The 24,668-nt window shown below is 39.9% G+C and overlaps 1 protein-coding gene across 1 annotated transcript; it reads right to left on the bottom strand.

Moving 5' to 3' along the window:
• Positions 1–522: 522 nt before the first annotated feature.
• LOC144997160 (ribonuclease H2 subunit C-like protein) lies at positions 523–1,977 on the bottom strand. The gene is made up of 4 exons (XM_078956992.1): positions 1,670–1,977; positions 1,481–1,573; positions 1,105–1,292; positions 523–746 (listed from the first exon to the last, which is right to left on the bottom strand). Exons 1-4 carry the CDS (start codon positions 1,818–1,820, stop codon positions 678–680), a joined length of 501 nt encoding a protein of 166 aa, XP_078813118.1. The 5' UTR covers positions 1,821–1,977; the 3' UTR covers positions 523–677.
• Positions 1,978–24,668: the final 22,691 nt, after the last annotated feature.

Raw genomic sequence — 24,668 nt, forward strand, 5'->3', positions numbered from 1 at the left:
TTTGTGTAATGTAAATATAATCAAATTATAGAACCATACTTTAGTCCCTAATGAAAATGTTTAGCGAAGTGTCTTCTAATCATATACTGACCTAATGTACTATGAAGATATATCATAAACATCATGATATCAATAGAAAAAATGAACATGATTAAAATAGGATAAGGTTTTCATGGTCAAAGCAAGAATGATATTAACATTCAAAAACTATTTTAAAACAATCAATATAATATCAACTTTGTATTTGAAATCAAAGGAATAAAAACATGTTAATTGTTTTTTTAGGTTATTCGTTGTTAAAGTAGATTCATAGCCAATGTTGCCTTCTCAACTTAACTACTTTAAGAACCGGATCCCATTTGATTTTAAATAAATATACAAAAGCACATTACTATTCCTTGCATTTAACCTTTTTTGTTTTATCTAAATATGTGCAATTACACATTTACCCCTCTTTCAGCCTTAGCAACAGCTGTAGTGCTGTCTTTTAAACCTGTTGCCAAATTGCTATAATAGGTAAAATTTTCCAAATTACAATGCACCAATTAGAATATAACTTTTAAAAAAATACAATGTTATAGTAACAACAAATTAAAATACAATGCTACAATACAAAGTTTTAATTTAACTAGTGAACTCAGTAAAAAAAAAGTACATATAGAAGATTGTCTTTTAGCTCAGTCTGTTGCAGTAGCTCCAAGGTTAGGTTTTGACTCCATTTCTTCACTTGTCACCGGTTTATGCAACTTCAAAAAAAGATCATGTAAGAGTAAAAATAAACGTACCAAATCCAATCCACACATATGTGCAAAAGACATAATCACCCTCGCAACATAGCCTGATCTACTTTTCTTGGAGGATTGGGATAAGGGCATTTGTGTCTTTTGAACAACACAGATCGATAGTGAGTACATGTCCATTGTCCAACCTTTTTGGGTGAGACTAAAAATTATAACTTTTTTTCCAATTGAGCCCTAAAAAAAGAAGTTTCGTTCTTAAAAAGATTGATCTTTTTTTAATTGAAATGCAAAATTAAGTTTTTTTAACTTATAAAATATAGTTTTTAGAAGATTCTTGACCAATATATGGAAAGGAAAAACTTACTGCTTTTGCAACATCAAGCCAATGAAAAGCACGCAAAAAAGCATCTTCTTTTGATGGACGATTATCGTGATTCCATAAAGTTATGTTTTGAAACTTTGCATTCATCTGCCAAGAAGTTGTCATCTCTGCATCGCCATTAGAAGAAGCTTTTCTCTTCCCTGATGCTTTCTTTTTTCCTATCACAAATCCTGCAATAATTTTATGGTTAAAACAAGTTTGACGACGCCTAATTTCAAGAAACACAAAAGCTTTTAAATTTCCAGAAAAAGTTTCTCGACGACTTATATAAATCATTGTAAGGCAAAGTTAAATTTCAAGAACATGACTGAATATAATCATTTAAAAAGGAAAGATAAGTAAGGATTTAGATCTGTACCTGAATAACCATCAGGAAGGGGAAAGGTTGTGCCTTGCAACTTTCTTCCCCTGAAGCAAGCCTCTTTCACATTAAGACCATCAACCTCGATCCCTTTCAGAATCGTAAGGAAATACAAATTCAAAACCTAATTTTGGAATCAATTTCGACAAATAATCAATGAATGGGATGGATATAAAAGGTATTTACCGGTGGATTTGGGTTTGAAGTAGCTAGAAACAGGGGCTGGTCCGTCGTACTTGATGCAGCTAGGCAGCTGATGGATCTGATCGGTGAGATCGACTGCGACGCCGGCTAGATTGATGGTTCCGGTCTCCATAGACGCACTTCCGCCGCCCATGTGGTTGAAATGGAGTATTGGACTCTGAAATCCAACCCTGAAATCCCCAAAATCAGTTCTAAGGCTACATCCTTCCCGCCATTTTGCTTTCCCGAGTCGAAAACACGCGCGAACACTCAACACCCATACGCTAATAAGCAGTGCTTTATCTTGTCTTGAAGCTTATTGGTGCGTAATTTTACCTTTATTTTAGTAAATTACACGAATGGTTCGTGTGGTTTTAGATAAATTGCGTATTTTATCCATAATTTTTTTAATTCCGACACTCTTTAAAATATACGTTTGTTACGGTCCCTACAAAACATAAAATACTAGTTTGCTCATAATAATTTCTTTTCTATTTTTCTATTATTTATTTATTTATTTATCTTTTTTAAATTTAAAAATAAAATAGAAAAGAAAATCGGTATAATTTAGGTTTGTGAGTTTCTTGTCGGTGTCTGTTCATGTGGTGAATCGTTATGATTTGGTTTAGTTTGTTATTTGGTTTAATTTTTCGCTATAAGGAAAACTTGCATATGAATATAAAGGATTTAGAGATGAAGGATTGTTACATGTGATGATTGGTTGTCATGGAGGTGGGTAGGTTTAGAGGTGTGACAAAATCTGTATAATTAGGTCATTGTTCACTGTTTTGAGTTACCGTAAATACAGATGTAATATGACCTATTGGATTCCATTTTTTTTTAATGCAAATGAAGTTTTCATACTTAGAAATGCATACATAATACCATTTTAGTCTCCGAGGTATGTAGATCTTTGACGAACAAAACACTACTCATAGTATATAAGTAATAATTAATACACTGAAAATAATATTTATGTATTAAGTATTTTATGTGCAAATAATATTTTAAACAGATAAAACATGTAACATCCCAAAAACCATATTGAAAATTTTTATTTTTAAATAAAATAAACACTCATTTTTATAAAATTACATTAAAGTCAATCTATTTATTCATAAATCATAATTCAAATTCAGAGTTATAACAAAAACAATGTTACCACACCTCCGGCCGTCGGCGGAAAAGCCAATGTGCACGACGTAAATCAGTGATCATAGTTATTGAACATACAATGAATAGTACAAAAATAATCTTCTATTGTTACCGAAATAGAAATTACATGGTTATTGCTAAATCGCGACACACATCTAATCAATTTATCGTTTACAGAGATATACTACAATAACAGGAAGTCTTTTATGCAAAATTTTCTGATCTGCTAAATAATCTGAGAATACATATATTAAGATACGTCAACTAATTTGTTTGTGAGTTCTATAAGTTTTGACACAAGGTAATTTTATAACCAAAAGTGTTTTATAAAATTTGTCTAGTGACCCAGATTTTATTAATACATACTTTTCTTTCAAAAGTATAAAAATAAATGAGTTGTAAAAGTGTATTTGGACTCATTTAGAAATATCGTTTTCTCAAATCCAAAAATACAAAATTTGTTGAATATATAAATAAATCAAACTTACATCAAATTTTGGGCGTTCACATGACCAAAATGCATTTTTATAAAAAGATTTTGAATACCAAATTATATAAAAATAAGACACGTTACTCTTTGTGAAACATAAAATAATCAACTTTACTCTTGAAGTTTCGTGCAAGCAATTTTATAGTTTATATGTAAAAATCTTAGTTTTTGAGTTTATAAGACTTGTAAGGTCGTGACATGGTAGTTATTGAGTGTTAACTTACTTAAATTGGGAACCGATGCCAAAACAGTGCGGTAAACCCTTCCATGTAAGCATGGTGTTTTCATGCAATAATGTAGGGTTTATGTAAATAACTTATTAAAGTTAAGTTAGTAAACCTTGACCGGTCATGTCATAAAATTAATTAAGCGTTATCTAACTTAATTTTGGGTAAAGACACTTATCGTTTGGAACAAATATCCCTACTACATACAGTCTTATTTCAACTCGCATGAGTATCGATCCAAACTACATATAAATACTATTTCAATTCTATACGAGAGTGCGTGCTAGGTATAATGATTTACTTATCTTATAAGTTCTATACCTACAAGAATTTATGCACTCTATGCTTAAGTGTTTCTACTCTTAAACATGGCACAACTACTTGTAAAAGGTACAAGTTTGCAAGTCATAGAGAGTAAATGGCGCTACATGAGGCTATAACCGATACTATGATGTTCCTCTCTCCATAACCGATGCTACAAGGAGGGCACACCACAACAGTCGTCTGGACCCTTCATCATCATCGGGAACAACCAAAACCATAATCTTCCAGAGCCTTCAACATCGTCAGGAAAACAAATAGGATAATTGTCACCACTATAACTCATCAGATAAGATTGTAGCTAATAACCACGGGTAGGGTTATCAACCCGTATAGGACACTATACATAACTTCATTTATCTATAGGATTAATAGTTATATGCAAAGGACCTTACTAAGTTTTTGATTCTTAGTTTATGAATTTCCATCCCATGTGGACTTAACGGTTCCAACCGTCCTAAGAACTCCAACAATTCATTAGTTCCAATTGTTCTAACAGTGAGTAAGTGCGTCTAAAACCTTAAGTTACTAGATCAACAACTTAACCGTACATATAATTACAATAGAAACTAGGAAACATAGCCGGTGTGAACAAAACAAAACCAGGTTTCAACCAACGTGAAACCTACATTTCCATAATATTCAATAACGTTTATAATTGATACCTTACATAATTTCTTAGAATACGATTCATAAAATCCAAAAATCAATTATCTAATAAAATAATAAAAATGATTCATATTTTTATAATATTATAAAAATATAATAACATTGGTCTTATGACCATTTTGTTGGATTAGGTGTCTAAGCCTATAACTATAATTGGTATATACTTGAATTGATACTAGCAATGTTCTTTTGGGTTGCCTTCAAACCTGACAAATGAATAGGATAACTGTTATAGAGAGAAGAATGATTTATTAATTTATTACTTGGTTAATAAATTAATTAGAAATCAAAATAAATGATATACTAATGTATTATGGGAATAATATATTAATTAGAAATCATAATGTTTAATTAATATTTAATGAGAAATCAATTTGGTATTAATTTTGGGATTAAAAGAATTAATTGAAACTGCAGGAACTAAAGGTAACAATATTCAATAGTTGAGCATTGGGCAATTCTATAACCTCCCTAAAGATGGGGGAAAATCTAGATGTTCTTAGGGTTTCCTTGGGCTCTAAGGGTGCCTTGGATGCCTTAGGGAGGAAGTTAAGAGATTAGGGTTATCTTTGATACACCTGCCTTATCCAATACCTTCCTAACACCTATATAAACCCTCCTTAGGGTTAGATTTCGTCTATGCATTCCTAGAAAAGGCTTAGAGCCAAAATTCTTCTTCCCTTCTATAACATCCGGTTTACCAGGTATATTGTTTTAATTATTTAATTCAAGGATTTTGGAAGGACTCGACGAGTTGGTGCCTCAACTCGTCGAGTAGAGTCGCGACTTGGTGACGTGGATAATGAATGGAGTCGACGAGTCGGAGAGATGACTCGCCGAGTCAGCACCGTTGACAGAAACCCTAATTCTCTCGGGCCTGGGCCTATTTAATGGCACTTATAGCTTCCTTGACACCCCCATCAGTGTTATTCGTCACTTGAGACAAACCCTAGAGTCATTGGTGAGCAAGAGAGGGAAAGAGGTTCATTTGAGGTCATTCCTTGGGAAGAAGATCAAGGGTGTTGGAAGGATCAAGAAGAGAGCTTGTGGATCTACTTCATCTCCATCTTCAACTTCGGATCTAGGTATGAAGTCCCTACCTTTCCTGATTTATTGAATAAATCCCTTGAGTATGAGAAGTTAGGTCTCATATCACTTTTGGTGGGGTTTTGGGTGCATTAAAGTGTAACGACCCAAAATACGACCCAAATTTTTTTGTTTTAATATTACTAAAAAGCACAACATCAAACGTTACATGTAATAAAACCATGGTACGAGTAGCTCAAAGTCATAGTAACAGTATTCAAAACAAGACTGTATCAATCACATCAAAATATCATAGTAAATTCCCAGGCTGAACTGAAGCTGTGGTGTGTGCCATGCCATCATCCCGAGCTCTTCCCTTTACTAGCGGAAGTACCTAAAACCAAAACTTAAACCGTAAGCACAAAGCTTAGTGAGCTCCCCCAAACTACCACATACCATACACTAACATATAAAGCACATACTGGGCCTTGCCCACTGCATCGGACCGAAGTCCGGAAACTGCATCAGACTGAAATCCGCAAACTGACCAGGGCCTTACCCTCTGCATCGGAACGAAGTCCGGAATCTGACTGGGACCTTGTCCCCTGCATCGGACCAAAGTCTAGAACTAGCTGCATAGGACTGAAGTCCGGAACTGACTGCATCCGACCGAAGTCCAGAACTGACTGCATTGGACCGAAGTCCGGAACTGACTGAACATAGCATAGCATAACATATCAACTAGCATAAATACATATACAGCATACTGCATCGGACCTAAATCCGAAACACATAACACATAGACATGCTTGAATCACAAAGACATCAAGCACCCTGAACTACTACATCGGACCAGAGTCAGGAACTAACTACAACTAATGGGCCGACATTGTGGCCATAGACCCGTTCCTACTAGAAGGAAACTCACCTCGTAATGCCGACTGCTGAACACCTGAATACGAAATCCCTGACTGCTGCTCCGGCTGCTTCCCGGCTATTATGGACATATAATATAGTTAATTAGAATTGGGATTTTTCTATGGGTAAAATGACCATTTTACCCCTACTATGGTGTGGTTCACAAACATGGCCCAAACCCTTAACTCCTTCTAAGTCAGCTAATGGCCCATCAAAGGCCCACTAATGGCCCAATTTTTTACATTGGGCCCACATCTCTTTATTGGGCCTTAACCAAGGCCCAACACCCTTACTTGGCCCATATTCACTGACTTCTGATGGCCCTTAAGGCCCAAAGACTCTAAGTCCAAAGCACAGCCCACACCGAGGCCCAAATGCTTGAAGCCCAAACTGGCAGTGTACGTGGGGCGTACATCTAGGTACGCTGAGCGTAGTGGCTGCTAGCTTGTACGCCGTGCGTACCTCCTCGTATGCCCAACGTATAGCCCTGTTATGCCAACTTCCTATTAAGTGCTTAATCCATCGATTCAGAGGCTACAATTTCAGATCCACATCTTATTCTCTGTCCTAAGCTATAAAGTTGCTTACTTGATGGCTTGGATGACTCAAAAAGGCTAAAACTTCAAAAAGTAATGTCCTAACTCCATAGAAATGGCTAGATCTCTTGCATGGCCTCATACAACCTGCCAAGATCGAAACTTTATTGCTAAGAAGGTGTTTTGACCCTAAAGGATGGCAATCCCAAGCTCAAAAACGAATCTTCATAATCAAGGTCCAACCTTTGGACCTAAAGATGCCCAAAACTTCAATAACTATAGATCTAGCATATGTGGAAGAAAGTTCAGTGCTTTATACCTCTTTTGGATGCCAAATGAAGAAATGATACCAGATCCTTAAGCTCAAGATACTCAAGTTCTCCTTCTTCCATTTCTCTTCTTCTTCTTCTTCCAAACTTTTCTTCACAAAAATGAGTTCAAAAGATCAAACACACACAACAAGGAGTAAGGGACAAACTAGGGTCTTCTGGAGGTGAATGATATGTGAGGAGGCCAAATGGGAGGGTATAATGGGATTTAAATACGTATCAAACCCTAAAATTAGGGTTTTGCCACCTGGTCGCGTACGCTGCGCGTACCTTATGGTACGCTGCACGTACGCCTCTCACAACCCACGCATACTAAATGCACTACACCCCACGTATGACAAGTTACGCCCCGTACGGCTTATGGGCAACTTACAACTTGGCCCAATAACATGAAGGTCCAGTACAACCCAAGATGTCAATTACTAATCATGGCCCAACTAAAATTCAAGAAATTAATTTAATTAATACCTCAAAAGTTGATCGTTACAATTCTCCCCCACTTGAATCAGACTTCATCCTCGAAGTCCACTGCTACTGAATTTGGAAACAATTCCGGATAATGCTCCCGCATCTCGCCCTCAGATTCCTACGTCCACTCTGAACACTTCCGTTGCTGCCACTGTACCTTTACTAGCTGAACCACCTTATTCCTCAGGGTCTTTGTCTTTTGATCCAAAATCGCGACCGGTCTCTCAATATAATTCAAGCTACTATCAACCTGTATATTCTCCAAGGGTACAACTGCTGACTCTTCCACCAAACACTTCCTCAACTGGGAAACATGGAAAGTGTTGTGGATCTGGCTAAGCTCTGCCAGAACATCCAACCGATAAGCGACCCGACCCACCCGGGTAAAAACCCTAAAAGGACCGATGAACCTGGGGCCCAGCTTGACCCTCTTTCAGAATCTGATAACACCCTTCTAGAGTGACACCTTCAAGAGGACCATATCGCCCACCTGAAACTCCAAGTTTGAATGCCTCCTGTCGGCGTAACTCTTCTGCCGACTCTGCGTAGTCTATAGTCTACTACGAACCTGCTGGATCATCTATGTGGTCTTCAGCACCACTTCGGTGCTCCCGATGACTCACTGATCGACCTCACCCCAACAAATAGGGGTCCTACACTTCCTCCTGTAGAGCATCTCGAAAGGAGGGCGGTCAATACTCGCATGGTAACTGTTGTTATACGAAAATTCCGCTAATGGAAGATACGTATCCCAACTACCACCGAAGTGTAGGACACATGCTCGAAGCATGTCCTTGAGAGTCTGAATTATCCTCTTGCTCTGCCCGTCCATCTGAGGGTGGAAAGCGGTACTAAAATGGAGACGAGTACCCATCTCGTCGTGAAACTGCTTTTAGAATCTGGAAGTAAAATGGACGTCTCGGTCTGATACCACCGAAACACACACTCCATGTCGTGCCACAACCTCTTTGGCATAAATATTGGCTAGCATCTCAGCCGATATGCTCTCCTGGATCGGTATAAAGTGGGCACTCTTCGTTAGCCGATCCACAATAACCCAAATCGAATCCATTCCACGGGCAGTCCTGGGAAGCTTAGTGATGAAATCCATGGTGATGTCCTCTCATTTCCACACTAGAATGTCTAACGGCTGCATCTTGCCATGGGGCCTCTGGTGCTCCGCCTTGACCTTCCTGCAGGCCAGACACCTCTCCACATAACATGTGACATCCCACTTCATGCAGGGCCACCAATAATCAGGTGGAAGATCTCTATACATCTTCGTTGCCCCAGGGTGGATGGAAAATTGAGACTTATGAGCCTCGCCCATCAATACCTACTGCACACCGCCCTAGCACGGTACCCAAACTCTCCCATGAAGGGTTAACAGTCCTCGACTGTCATTGTCAAAGGAAGCTACTTGGCCTACGATCTTATCACACTTATGCCTCTCCTCCTTGAGGCCCTCGACCTGTGCCTCTATGATCTGCTCCAACAATGGAGTAATCACTGTCATCTTCAGACATATATACCTGATCGGGGCTGCTGCCGCCCATGCGGCTCAGGGCGTCGGCCACTACGTTGACTTTCCCTGGATGATAAAGGATCTCACAATCATAATCCTTCACCACATCTAACCACCAACGCTGCCTCATGTTAAGATTCGGCTGATCCATGAGGTATCTCAAGCTCTTGTGATTTGTGTAGATGGTACAATGGACCCCATAGAGGTAATGTCTCCAAATCTTGAGAGCAAACACTACTTCCCCCCAGCTCTAAATCATGCTTCGGATAGTTAGCCTCGTGAGGCTTCAACTGTCTAGAGGCATAAGCTATCACATGGCCTCGTTGCATCAACACGGCTCCTATACTTGTGATCGAAGCATCACAGTAGACTACGCAATCCTCTACTCCCTCTGGTAGGGTAAGAATCGGTGCCTCGCACAATCTCTGCCTGAGGGTCTCGAATGCTGCCTGCTGCTCAGGCCCCCAACAAAACACCTCCAACTTCTTAGTCAGTCGGGTGAGCGGTACAGATATCTTGGAGAAATCCTGGATGAATCTCCCGTAGTACCCTTCCAAACCTAGGAAGCTCCGAATCTCAGATGGAGACCTCGGGACCTCCCACTACATCACGACCTCTATCTTAGCCAGATCTACTAGTATACCCTTCTGGTTGAGGAGATGCCCAAGGAACTGCACCTCGTGCAACCAGAACTCACACTTGGAGAACTTCGAGAAAAGTCTCTCCCTCCTCAAGGTCTCTAGCACCTCCCTCAGGTGCTCCTCATGCTGCTCCTGAGTTTTGGAATAAACCAAGATGTCATATATGAATAGTATCACAAACTGATCCAACATCAGCCTGCATACGCGGTTCATGAGGTCCATGAATGCGGCTGGAGCATTGGTGAGCCCAAACGGCATCACCACAAACTCATAATTACCATAGCGGGTCCTGAAAGCAGTCTTCTACACATCCTCATCCCTAACCCGTATCTGATGATACCCAGAGTGCAAATCAATCTTGGAGAACCAAGATGCTCCTTGAAGCTGATCAAACAAGTCATCTATCCTCGAAAATGGGTAATGGTTCTTCACCATTACCTTATTCAACTCCAAGTAATCTATACACATACGGTGCGACCCATCCTTCTTCTTCACGAACAAAATCGGTGCTCCCCAGGGCGAACTGCTCGGCCTGATAAAACCCTTGTCTAGCAGCTCTTGCAGCTGCATAGATAACTTCTGCATCTATGGGGGAGCTAACCGATATGGTGCCTTGACTATTGGAACCACACCAGGATTCAAGTCAATTCTAAACTCGACCTGCCTCTCCGGAGGTACTCCTGGCAAATCCTCTGGAAATACATCCGGGTCTCACACTACCGGAGCATCGTGAATTGTCGTCTTGCCCTTCTCCCGGGCATCTAAAACATAGGCAATGTAACCGGCGCAACCCTGCTGGAAGTAACGCCTCACTCTCGCTGTTGAATAAAGAACTGGTCCACGTTGTGGCCTCTCGCCCTGAATCACTAACTCTCCCCTACTGGGAGTGTGAACCCTCACTAACTGCAGGTCACAATCTATCATCTCCCCATTGGGGTTTAGCCAATCTATGCCTATTATGACCTTATTCCCTCGCAGGGGAATAGGGCCCAAGTCCACTGAAAACTGCTCCTCGAATAACTGAAGAGAACATTCTCTATGCACTCTCATAACCCTAACGGTCCTGTCATCTACAATCTCGACCTCAAGTGGACAATCCAGCTCCCCAGGAGCTCTGCTAAACCTCTTGCTAAGCGTGAATGAATCGAATGATCGGGTAGCCCCCGAATCAAACTATATTGTAGATGAAATGCCGTTCACTAGGAATGACCTTATACAAAACATAAAACCATAAGAAAGAATCAATAATACATGCAGATATAAAGAAAAAGACATAGTGGTCACCACATCAGGAGTCGCTCGCGCCTCCTCTGCTGTCAGCTGAAAAGCCCTAGTCTTCGCCACTGGCGTCTCAGCTCGGCCCTGGTGGCCGTCTGTAATCCTCAAGGTAGCAGGGGCAGGTGCTGACACCTTCCCTGTTGTAGTAAACTCAGACACTGGGACTTCTTATTTCCCTTCTGATTGCAATGGAAGCAAATTAGATCAGATGTCGCGGTGGCAGTAGTAGTAGCTGTACAATCTCTGCTCATATGCCCAGTCTGACCGCACTTATAGCAGCCGACACTCCCTGCCTTGCAAACCCCATCGTGCAATCTCCCACACTTGCCATACCGACCATGGCTCGGCTAACTCCTGGATTTGTGATCTGAAACCTTGGCCTTTTTGCCCGAACTCCCTATACCTGAAGCCGCCTCCGGCTTCCGTTTCCTTTCCATCTCAAGGTCAATCTCTCTTTCCCGAGCCCTAGCAATCATGTCATCCATTGTTTTACAGCTTGACCGGCTCACAAACTGGCGGATATCACTCCGCAACATCTCGTGATAATGAGCCTTCTTCATTTCCTCATCAGTTGCGTACTGTGGAACAAGAAGTGTCCTCTCCCTGAACTTGGTGGTAATGAGCCTTCTTCATTTCCTCTGTAGTCTGGGTGAGATCCTGAAACTCCCTGGCTAACTGCTGCACCTCAATAACCGGTGCAAACTCAGCTTTGAACCTGGCAGTAAAGTCAGCCCAGGTCATAGCATCTAAAGCTGTGTCATCCCTAATGGCATGCCCAACTTCTTCCTACCAATCTCATGCCCTGTCCTTCAAAAGGCAAGACGCTAATCTGACCTTGTCTCCCCTGGGACACCTGCTAGTGCGGAATGCGTTGGCCACATTCGTCAACCATCTGGTACTCTCTATGGGGTCCCGTGCCCTGTGATAATCTGGAGCTCCACATGCCCGGAACTCCCTGAAAGTAAGTGTGCGTGACCCCATCATCACCGCCACCTCAGCATAAAATGTGCCCATCTTGTCCTCCATTAACTCTAGTATACCCTCCTTGATCTGCTCAAGAATGATACAGGTCACCTTTGAAATGAAAAATCTCTAGTCTGCTCGTCCAACTGCTCGGCGCCCGAGCCTGATCCTGATCCCTCCCCGGCACCTAAACTGTCGCCTGCTGGTCTAGGGTGTAAAACCACCATTCTGAAAACACATTACGATAAACGCCAGAAACATTGATATATCTTGAGGGATCACTATTACTACAGGCTTTCTGGTCTCATCTCAGCCTTCCTTGATTCAAGTACGGATCCTCTGCTTCCAGTAGTATGGGCCCCTACTACCTTCCACATCTATCCGTACCTTCCTCAAAGACCGCCTCGACTCCACCAAGCCACTACTACTACTGATGATCTCTACTACTCTCATCGTGGGCTTGACCTAGGGAAATCTCTGACTCAACCCAACCAGTCCTCAGCTGCTGAATGCCTCCTTGTAATGAAAATTAGTCATCACCTGAATACCATCACATGTAATGAGGCTCAGATAATCCTTCGAGTAAAAGACTCATCCCTACAACGGTTGGACTCATACAAGAGCTGCGCAGCAGGGCCAAATCCAACACTCTAAGATTATTCAACTCTGATCACATGTGATGTGACGTATTCACCTAACGTCTAACACCCATCACTCAGAGCCCCACAAAGCACAAAGCAAACAACATTCGGATACAGGAAATACTCTAACAATTCTATCCTCATAATGAGAAACTGTAGTAGCATATAATGCTAAGCTCATACTGTCAGGCATAACCTAAATAGGCTATCCTACTGCTGCTACTCAATACTAGCATGCAATCTTCATTAAGTTGAAACACATAAAGCAGGCACACAAGACATCTTCCTAGATCCTTAGTCCTATACTAGCATGCTGTTCTACTGAAACTGAAACAGATAATCATAATATAAACTTGTATGGGTAATTTGGGAGTACTTACTTGAGCTCGGCTGATCGCATGCACCACACCCATTTCTCTTTATAAAAACTCTTTTTCTTTCAAAGTTCATTTTTCAAAAAACCTTTTCAAAAATGTTTTTCTTTTGAAAATCTTTTACCGTGTCCTTAGTTTGAGTTTAGACGTACTTGACAGTGTATCTGAATCCCTCAAACCAAGGCTCTGATACCAACTTGTAACGACCCAAAATACGACAAAAAAAATTTTGTTTTAATATTACTAAAAATCACAACATCAAACGTCACATGTAATAAAACCATGGTACGAGTAGCTCAAAGTCATAGTAATAATATTCAAAACAAGAATGTATCAATCATATCAAAATATCAGAGTAAATTCCGAGGCTGAACTAAAGTTGTGGTGTGTGCCATGCCATCATCCCGAGCTCTTCCCTTTTCTAGTAGAAGTACCTGAAACCAAAACCAAAACTATAAGCACAAAGCCTAGTGAGCTCCCCAAAACTACCAAATACCATACACTAACATATAAAGCACATACTGGGCCTTGCCCACTGCATCAGACCGAAGTCCGGAAACTGCATCGGACCGAAGTCCGGGAACTGACCAGGGCATTGCCCTCTGCATCAGACCGAAGTCTGGAAACTGCATCGGACCACAATCCGGAATCTGACTGGGACCTTGTACCCTGCATCGGACCAAAGTCCGGAACTAGCTGCATCGGACCGAAGTTTGGAACTGACTGCATCAGACCGAAGTCCAGAACTGACAGAACATAGCATAGCATAACATATCAACTAGCACAAATACATATACTGCATACTGCATTGGACCTAAATCCGGAACACATAACACATAGACATGCTTGAATCACAAAGACATCAAGCACCCTGAACTACTACATCGGACCAGAGTCAGGAACTAACTACAACTAATGGGCCGGCATTGTGGCCATAGACCCGTTCCTACTAGAAGGAAACTCACCTCGTAATGCCGACTGCTGAACACCTGAATACGAAATCCCTGACTGCTGCTCCGGCTGCTTCCCGGCTATTATGGACATATAATATAGTTAATTAGAATTGGGATTTTTCTATGGGTAAAATGACCATTTTACCCCTACTATGGTGTGGGTCACAAACATGGCCCAAACCCTTAACTCCTTCTAAGTCAGCTAATAGCCCATCAAAGGCCCACTAATGGCCCAATTTTTTACATTGGGCCCACATCTCTTTATTGGGCCTTAACCAAGGCCCAACACCCTTACTTGGCCCATATTCACTAACTTCTGATGGCCCTTAAGGCCCAAAGACTCTAAGTCCAAAGCACAGCCCACACCGAGGCCCAAATGCTCGAAGCCCAAACTAGCAGTGTACGCGAGGCGTACATCTAGGTACGCTGAGCGTAGTGGCTGTTGGCTTGTACGCCGTGCGTACCTCCTCGTATGCCCAACGTATAGCCCTATTATGCCAACTTCCTATTAAGTGCTTAATCCATCGATTCAGAGGCTACAATTTCAGATCCACGTCTTATTCTCTGTCCTAAGCCATAAAGTTGCTTACTTGATGGCCTGGATGACTCAAAAAGGCTCAAACTTCAAAAAGTAAGGTCCTAACTCCATAGAAATGGCTAGATCTCTTGCATGGCCTCATACAACCCTCCAAGATCGAAACTTTATTGCTAAGAAGGTGTTTTGAGCCTAAAGGATGGCAATCCCAAGCTGAAAAATGAGTCTTCATAATCAAGGTCCAACCTTTGGACCTAAAGATGCCCAAAAATTCAATAACTATAGATCTAGCATATGAGGAAGAAAGTTTAGTGCTTTATACCTCTTTTGGATGCCAAATGAAGAAATGTTCCCAGATGCTTGAGTTCAAGATACTCAAGTTCTCCTTCTTCCACTTCTCTTCTTCTTCTTCCAAACTTTTCTTCACAAAAATGAGTTCAATAAATCAAACACACACAACAAGGAGTAAGGGACAAACTAGGGTCTTCTAGAGGTGAATGATATGTGAGGAGGCCAAATGGGAGCCTATAATGGGGTTTAAATATGTCTCAAACCCTAAAATTAGGGTTTTGCCACCTGGTCATGTACGCTAGGCGTACCTTATGGTACGCTGCACGTACGCCTCTCACAACCTGTGCATACTAAATGCACTACGCCATGTGTACGACAAGTTATGCCCTATGTACGGCTTATGGGCAGCTTACAACTTGGCCCAATAACATGAAGGTCCAATCCAACCCAAGATGTCAATTACTAATCATGGCCCAACTAAAATTCAAGAAATTAATTTAATACCTCAAAAGTTGATCATTACACAAAGCCCCCTCTTCTGAGCTATGCCGTAGATCTGGACCTTGTAAGGTTCAGAGAGTCAGGAAGTAGGAAGCGATGGTTGAGAAACCTTAGAGCTTTGAAGCTATGAAGATTTAATGGGGTCATAATGGTATATAAATCAAAATACACCATGCATGGAGCTCAAGATCGGACCTTTACGTGACTTATGCGTACTAGGAGGTTAGATCTACGAGTTAGAGTCAAAGATCTGACCTCAGAAGTCCAGATGAGAAACTAATGAAAGCAACTCACTGAGTCTATGGGATGACTCGACGAGTCGTAGCGGGTTTGTCCGAGAAGCCTTGGCCTAGTGTTGGCTTAGTGAGTTGGGAGTCAACTCGGCGAGCTGAGTGAGTCCTAGGAAGAATTCAGAAGATGCGAGGGGACTTGACAAGTCGCAAGGGTGCACTCGACGATTTGGGTCAAATATGGACTATTAACTCGAGTTTTACTTCTGTTGACTTTGGGGTTTTGGTCAACATAATTAATAGAGACCTTGGAGGGGTAAAATGGTCTTTTACCCACTTCAAAGAGTTAGAAAGAGAAATAATCGCATTCGTTTATCTGATTTGTGAAAAGAGTATTATTTAGAGATAATCATCCTTTGTGTTAGGAGGAGGCTAGTTCGAGATCCGAGCTCGAAGTTATTGCTCACCTGATAGCCGAGGTGAGTCTTCTCACTATACTTTACCTAGAGTGGTAATTATGTGTGACCAGAGGGTCTTATGTGCTTGCTTGAGTTATGCATTCTATTAGTGTGATCTTATGCTATGTGGTATATAGACCGGACCAGAGGGTCCAACAAACTATGAGGCCGGAAGGCTATCAACCAGACCGGACTGGAGGGTCCAACAAGCTAGATCGGACAGGAGGGTCCAACAAACTAGACCGGATCGGAGGGTCCAACGATCTATGACCGGACCAGAGGGTCCAACGAGTTATGGGACTAGAGGGTTCCACTTAGACACATTGATCGGAAGGTCTTACAGAGCTATAGCCTCGAGTGGCTAATTACTTGTGCGTGGTATTTTTGGGAACTCACTAAGCTTCGTACTTACCGTGTTATGTGTTATATGTTTTAGGTTTTCTCAGGATCGCAGGATAGCACTGGCTTGATTGTACACACCAGAGAAGGAATTATGTTTCGAGGATCCTAGATTATTAATTAATTAAACATTGAGTGCGTTTTGTAAATTAAATAAATGAGAATTTATGAAATGTGTTATGAGGATTATATGACTTAAAATGAAAATTTTGTTTTGAAAATTTAAGTCGTTACAAGTTGGTATCAGAGCCTTGGTTTGAGGTATTCGGATGCACCTTCGGGTAAATCTGGACTCAAACTGAGGATTTGAGAAAAAATTCAAAGAAATGATTTTTCTAAAACGATCAAGAGTTTCTGAGAGAAAACGAGAAGGAGAAGTGTGTACAATCAGCCAGAGCCCGAGCGGTGATTTCCCAAAATACCCTATTTTTGTGTTATCAGATATTTTGTGATATCCTGCATGCTAGAGGATAGGCTAGGTATTTCATATTTTAGGACTAGAGTGACCTGATTTGTGATGCCTTAGCCTAGGAGTTGCTGTTATATGTCATGTACTTTCGAGTATGTGCTGAGTAAGAGTATCCAGTTGGAATATTACAGAGATAGAGTTTCAAGTAGAGGAGTAATATAGGAGAGACACCTAGATGAGCATTGGAGGAGCCTACTGAGAGAGTAGTTAGATGCCCGCATGGGGTAGAGTTGCTTGAGTTCGGTGACACCTGTTGAGTATGAGTAGAGCAAATAGAGTTGTAACCTAGAGTGGGTTTTACATGTTTATTCAATGCCCAAACGTTGCTTGCTTCGTGCTTTGTGGAACTCCCGATGATGGGAGTCAACTACCAAGTGAATGTGACGATATTCAGGGGGTAGATGACTTGCATCATAAGGAGTTTCTCAGCAGCTGATGGTGGAGAAGTGTGAGAGCCTAGGAAGAGCCTAGGGAGTGACCTTAGTCAGATGAGTACGCTGACAGAGTAGAGCATTTCGCTGGGGAGCGAACACATGTGACGAGATTGGTGATTGAGAAGGTTGAGCAGCTACTTAGGAACTCTGGGATGGTCCGTGTAGAAAGTATGGGTAGATGTGGCAGGTAGTATGGGTTCGTACTACTGAAAGAAAAGGACCCATACTCGATGTAGGGAGTATTCAGGAGGTTCTAATTATCAGATTGAGAGGTGATATCATGGTTCGAGTACCATGCTTTGTAGCAGATTGAGAGGTGATGTCATGATTCGAGTAGCATGCTTCGTAGCAGATTGAGAGGTGATGTCATGGTTCGAGTACCATGCTTTGTAGCAGATTGAGAGGTGATGTCATGGTGCGAGTACCATGCTTCGTAGCAGATTGAGAGGTGATGTCATGGTTCGAGTACCATGCTTTGTAGTAGATTGAGAGGTGATGTCGTGGTTCGAGTACGATGACTCGTAGCAGATAATGCTTGTGTCTTTTTCCAAGTTATCCCGTTGTGATTGATTAGGCCGAGTTCAGCGAAGCATCCCTTGTGAGGGAAGTCGAGATAATTCCAAGGTATTTTTGGTGAGATGTTAGATGAAGTCGCAAGACTCAAGGATGAGTAGGGATAGAGTTTATGGAGGATTTGCGGCCTGAGTTGAGCAATTAGCTGATAGTGGAGATGTCACCTTATGTGACCTGAGTGGTTCTATTTCCGTTTCCTGTGGGAAACATAAGAGGTGTTGAGATTTCGGTTTCTGAGCTTGGGGGTAAACCCTACGGATTAGCATTGATGGAGATCTTCCACCAGAGTATTTGGGTAGTATGTCAGCCGCAAGGAAATGATATAGCATGAGCAGGTTGTCAGTGGGGACTGAGATGGTCAAGGACAAGGATACACCCTACAAAAAGCAAGTATACGAAGCACGAGAGCCCCTTGACTGGCGGAATCTCGCAAAAGATAAGACTCTAGTTACACTAGTGTTTAACAGTTTATAAGTCTATTATAACGAAACGCCCTAGTATTTCAACGTGGGTATGGTGTAGTCTCTCCTAAGGCAGTGATCCTTAGTATCTTCTCGTCTGCGCCAGAGTTCTTTGTTATTGGACAATCCTTCTTGATATGTCCTATCTCACCGCATAGGTAACATATCTGGCTAGTACCGCATGGTGTTTGAGTTCTTTTGCATATGAATTTGTCAAAACCATAATCACAAGATAAGGTTAATGACAAATCCAAACTCATATGGACTGAGCTTGTGCAATCTTAAACTCTTGCCACCTGGCAGCACAAGGGCTTGTCGTTGCTTCCAAGTAGTTGTGCAACCAATTGAGAACTCTCAAAGCTCATATACAAAGCCAACTCTAACTGGAATAGGCACAGAAATCTCAACACGATAGTTATAAACCTCACGTCGTGTGCTAGTGTCAAACTATCGGTTTTTATTGTTGGTTAGATCTTGAAATTCTTTCAGGATCTTTAAGACCCCCCTGTCCTCTTGACATATAAGACTATCTTGCCAAACATTCAAGAGATAGCGTGGATTCTTTATCAAGACAAACACTTCACACAATTGGCCTTAGTTGGTCTTTGTTTTATCAAAAACATCACAACTTACGAATTTCAAATGTACAAGAGTAGAAAACTTTTACTCTTGCATTTGACAAGTGCTATAAACCTTCTTTAAGACGTGTCACTCAAATTATAATCTTGGAGTATGACTCTAAGATTTATTTTGGAATGAAGTATGACTCATCTTCTTGATTTGACCACTTCAACAATTCATGACTCCTTTTCATAGCTATCAGAATGCGCTTAGAGGTTGAATTGTGATATGGTGTCATAGTCTTTAAGATGATCATAAAATATGATACTAAAGTACTCTCCCATCTTTTTAGTTTTGAGAGACATTTATCTTTCTGCCAAATTTGATTCTTCTCATTCATTCCACCATACATCAAAACGTTTCCAATGTTTCAGAATTATACTTAAACTTGTAAGTATAACCATATTTACTGAGCTTTAGTAAATCATGACGAATATCCTTATCGATCTTTGTGGTGGACTTGACCAGTGCACCAGAATGTGTACTTGATCCCTTAGTCCTTCACTTGACTCACATATATATGCGAACAATGAATTAGTCTTAATTTTCCAAAGATGAAAATTTTCATTCATCATACAATATAACTTGCATGATTCCAAGTTCTGGTCCAATTGAAACTTAGGTGATCAGAATATTTCCTTATTTGGTAAATTTAGACACTACCACAAATGAAAGAATTAAATCCATTTTCCAATATTGGTGTTAATGGAATCATATTAGCAACAATTTTCCACAAATACCATTGTAAGGATACTTAAAATAAATAAAATTAAAACATTTTTATTTTATTTTAAAACTTTGCGGAAAAATTTATACTTACAATCCATATGAAAACCTTGTTGTTATCTATTCCTAAGCAATATACCACAACTCTTAAGCAACTGCTCAAAATTCTGATCACTGAACCATGCGATCGAAATCCATCTTCGCGATCAGAATCAACATATACTTCCTTTAAGATTCCTCTCTTTTCTTTGATTCTTAAAACATCACCATGTGACTCAGTCAAATTATGTAATAAGAATCTCCAAATAGGAACTTAATAGAGTTAGACAATGGACTTTACCTGAAGTAGAGTCAAACGTATTGACTTTACCGTCCTTAGGTAAATTTGGCAGCTTCACAATCAATGCCCATTCCTTTGGTGTTGGGTCGAAAATATGGTTTATACTTTACTTTTCTAGGAAAATGTATTTTTGTGTCTTGGACCGTGAACAGCTTGGTGTTTACAACAGTATACGTGTTTACGATTGTGTTTACGGCCGTGAACAGGTTTACGACCGTAAACCCATTCACAGCCCATGTTTACCAAGCCCATGTTCCATATAAATATATGTGTTAGGGGTGAGGAGTGGATTGATGAGAAATAGAATAGAGGAGCTTAAGTGTGTGTTTTTTAAGGTGTTCTTGAGAGAGAAACAAGAGAGAAGAGCAAGTGTGTGTTAGTGTGTGTGAATCTCTTGTATCCGGATCAACATTCTATTCATCAATATATTGAGATTCATATTAGTCTTCTTCTCCTTCTCTTCTATTTGATTTGACATCATTCGTTTGATTGGGATTCCGCACCATCAAACGAATCTGATTGATACACAAGCAGATTGGGGACTTACAGTAGTATCAGAGCTTGGACTGTGTCAATCAATTTTGTCAGATCTAAAGCTTATTTGATCTTATTTTCGAAAGATTTTTGTATTTTTGGATAGATCTCTGAAAAATAAGGGGGTTTGTTCTTCGCCTTTTTCATAAAAACGAGTTTTTGATCGAGTTTCGAAGCAAAAAGGGGTGAAAAACGCTGTTGTTCACTTAATCTGCGACAGTTTACGGCCGAAGGTGGTGACGTTTACGGCTAGGGTTTCCTGAAGTTTGTGGCCGGAGTTTACGGTCACCAAAGTTTGCGGCCGGCGGTGTGCGACCCAGAGTTTGCGGCCGACCAGAGTTTACGGCTTGGTGGATCGCGGCTTGGAGGACGGCTCGACAATGCGGCTTGGTCTACGGCTTGCATCAGCGGCTTGGTCTACGGCTTGCAGCAACGTTCAACAAAAATAGGAGGCGAATTGGGGGTGCCGGGGATCATTACAATATGAAAGAAGATCAACATCGCTAGGTTTCTCCACCTTTCTTTTTTAGAAATTTCAAATATCACAAGATTTTTTAAATGTGTTTAAAATAATCTAGCTTTGTTCACTTGTTAGGTTTTTGAATCATTTGGTGTTGTACAGCTGGTACAGTTACCTACTAATCAGACTGGAAATTGTAAAGGTTTTGGTTTCATTCAGGTGAGTTTACTTTTCCATATATTTAAAATTTTGATGTTGGCTTTTATTGATTTAAAGGGATTAAGAAGAACAAGACGTTTTTGTGTTACTATTCAGTTTGCACACCTTGAAGATGTTAGAGTTGCATAGAGTTTAAATGGAAAATTGGAGATTGCATGTTAAATGATGAAGGTACAAATTTCTCATGTGATTATGTTAATATTAATCGTCTGGATGTTCTTGAATGACCATTTTACCCTTTCTGTTTGGAAGTGATGCTGAACAAGAACTGACTCTTTAATCAAGAACTTTTACAAACTGAAATTGTAAATGGCTGGTTATTTGATATAAATAATTATATACAATTGCAATTATTTATTATCACAATATGATTAGTAACTTAAAACCAAACATAATATCAATAACAACTTAAATTTGACTCACTATTTAAGAGTCTAAAATACAAATGTTAAGTCTATCAAGTCAAAAGGATTCATGCACTTAATCATGGAAGCTATATGCAGATATTTCTTTTTGACATGATGTAGAATGATCACCTTTTCAGAAAACGTGCCAACTGTTTACGAGTTTGCCTTGAATAATTTTTCTTTACATTTCGCCAAATCTGTTATCATTTTCTCTAAAATTGTGTCAAACACTATTAATAATCTACTAATTTACAAGTATCTGCCATTACTGATCAATTTGGAATGTAAGAAATGGGTGTAAATCCTGGTGATTTTGATGATGACAAGGAGGTGGCCTGGTTAGTATTAGCATCCCTTCTTTGCCTTATTGGAGTTAATAAGTATATATTTTTTATTAATAACGAAATTGTTTATATCATGGATTTTCACAAATTACTTTATTTTCTCATATGGTTTTTAAATATGATTATCAAGTCCTTTTTATCTTTTCAACTTGTATCTGTTTATTTTCAGCCTCTGAATGCACGCTCTCGAGCACTTTCTAATTGTGTTGCTTTGGTATGTGAATTTTCTTCTACTATTAGAAATCTATTTTACTTTTTCAATTATATATATGGATCTGGCCCCCTTATTTTATTTTAGAATCATAATATAATTATAATAACAAAATGGTTATGGAGTATTGTAGCTTAAGAAATAGCAATGTACTTTCCATAAAAAAAAATTATAAACTATATTCTTTGAAAATTTTCCTAGATTGGTAGGTTTAAATGTAGAATGTCCTAATAAGAATTAATTTTAAAAGTAGAATGAAAATGACAAGTGATTTTGTGTTGTGTTTACAGGGTTGATGAAAGCGAATAACTCTAGAGTTAGAAGAGGAAAAGAAAGCCCAACCTGAAAGAGATAAGATGCTGCAAATGCAAGTGTTGCATTCTTCATTTCAATTGTTAGTATGAAACACATAGTAGATTAGATGAATGCAAATTTATATATTGTAGGAAATAGAATTGTATGACATTAAATTTTATGCAATGGATTGTATTTCTTGTATATGATATTTTATTTCTATTATGAGACATTAAATGCAAATTTAATTTAAAAATTAATAAATATATAAATTTTTTAAACATTTAAATTTACGATAAACAAAAATGTGTGTCATCTTCATTTATGACATGACCTTTATTGACAGGGGTTTTAATGATACGCATTGTGTGTCATAAATGTGCGTTGTAAATGTGCGTCGTAAATGTGCGTCGTCTATAAACGACGCACAAAAGTGTGTCGTCTCTCGTTATGACAGTGCATTCCTTTATGCGCATTTGCGCGTTGTCTGAGCATTTTACGACATGCATTGCGCGTCGTAAAATGATGTTTTTCTAGTAGTGTTTATTTAATTACAATGAAACATCGACACCGTATATAAGAGACACCCGATTCCCTGTATGAATTTCACATCTTTAATCTTTGAGTTTTTGGGGTGGCCACGATGTTGTGAAAGTATTAACACGACATGGCATCGTTGTGTAAAACGTGTGTTTCACTTGGCTACCACAACGTGGACATTAATTTCCCACGATGTGGTGATGATAGAAATGTAAACCCTAGATTCCTGAGTTTTGTGCACTATTTAAAGGAATTGATGGCTAGGGTCCCTTCCACCCCAACATCCATCACCTCCAAAATGCCTTTAACAAAACCCTAGCCTTGTTGCAAGTTTTGAGCTCCTCTTTGGTGTTTTGGTAACCTGGAAGGAAGAAGAAAGAGTCTAGTGATTGAATCTAACAAACAAGTCACCTCCATCCTTTTGTGCACCATCTAGACTACTTGTAAGTCCTCAAGTCCCTATTTTTCTGATTCCCATCTTGTAGATCTAATTCTATTAGCATGTTTTGGTCTATATATGAAGTTTGAATGATGAGATGAGATAAAGTCTGCAACTTTATGCCACACCAATTTCCCTTGAGCCTAATATCTTTTGGGTCTAGAAGTTGGATAAGATTTGTGAGCTTTGCATGAGTTCTAGGTCATTTTCTTATCATTTGACCTAGTTTGAGTAAAGGACATGCATGGGTCATGCTTGTCCATAAAGTGCAAATTTTATGAGACTTTAGAGTCACTATAAGCCCTCTGTAAAGTTTAAGAAAAGGAAGTTTACTAGATTAAGAGCTTAATCAAATAAGCAGTTTTAGTTAGAAACCACGTCATTGCATGATGCTCGCCACATCGTGGTAAATAGGGGTTTCACTACTATTTTGTTGAGATGTTGCCACAACGTGGTAGAATGTCTGCCATGACATGGAAGTGGGATTGGCCGCGATGGGTTGAATAGCCACGGCGTAGCCAAGAGTAGACCACGACATGGTGGCCTTATGAAGTTGGCTTTGACCATTGACCATTAAGTTTTTGACCTCATTGACTTTTGGTCATATTGCTAGTTTTAGAAGGTAGACTAAGGGTTTACCTTGTATGATTGATTAGGATGTATGTATCATCCGTTTTTCGACTGTGTGAGCTTGTTGGCTGTTGATTGCGCTTGTGAGGTGAGTTTTCTCATTATACTATGTAGGATGCTAGTTTTCTTTTGTGACTCCTGCATGTGTGTTGGGTGGGGCCTATTTTGTATGTTGGGCGGGGCCCGTTATTTGAATTGAGTGGGGCCCATTTTGTATGATGGGTGAGGTCTGATATATGAGTTGGGTGGGGCCCGTTATGCTAATTGGGCGGGGCCTGTATGGTTATGTGGTATTTTGTAGAACCCACTAAATTTTGTGCTTACAGTTTTGTGTTTAAATGTTTCACGTACTAGTTCCAAAGGAAAAGGTCT

This window comes from Lactuca saligna, chromosome 5, assembly GCF_052625555.1.
Source record: "Lactuca saligna cultivar CGN05327 chromosome 5, ASM5262555v1, whole genome shotgun sequence".
Taxonomy (NCBI): Eukaryota; Viridiplantae; Streptophyta; class Magnoliopsida; order Asterales; family Asteraceae; genus Lactuca; species Lactuca saligna.

Bases quoted from the DNA above. Each gene is read 5' to 3' on its own strand.
- LOC144997160 (XM_078956992.1), bottom strand. From the start codon at position 1,820: ATGGGCGGCGGAAGTGCGTCTATGGAGACCGGAACCATCAATCTAGCC. The intron at 1,574-1,669 runs GTAAATACCTTT...CGATTCTGAAAG, and splicing joins CTTCAAACCCAAATCCACCG to GGATCGAGGTTGATGGTCTT. The intron at 747-1,104 runs GTAAGTTTTTCC...CTTTTTTTGAAG, and splicing joins GGCTTGATGTTGCAAAAGCA to TTGCATAAACCGGTGACAAG.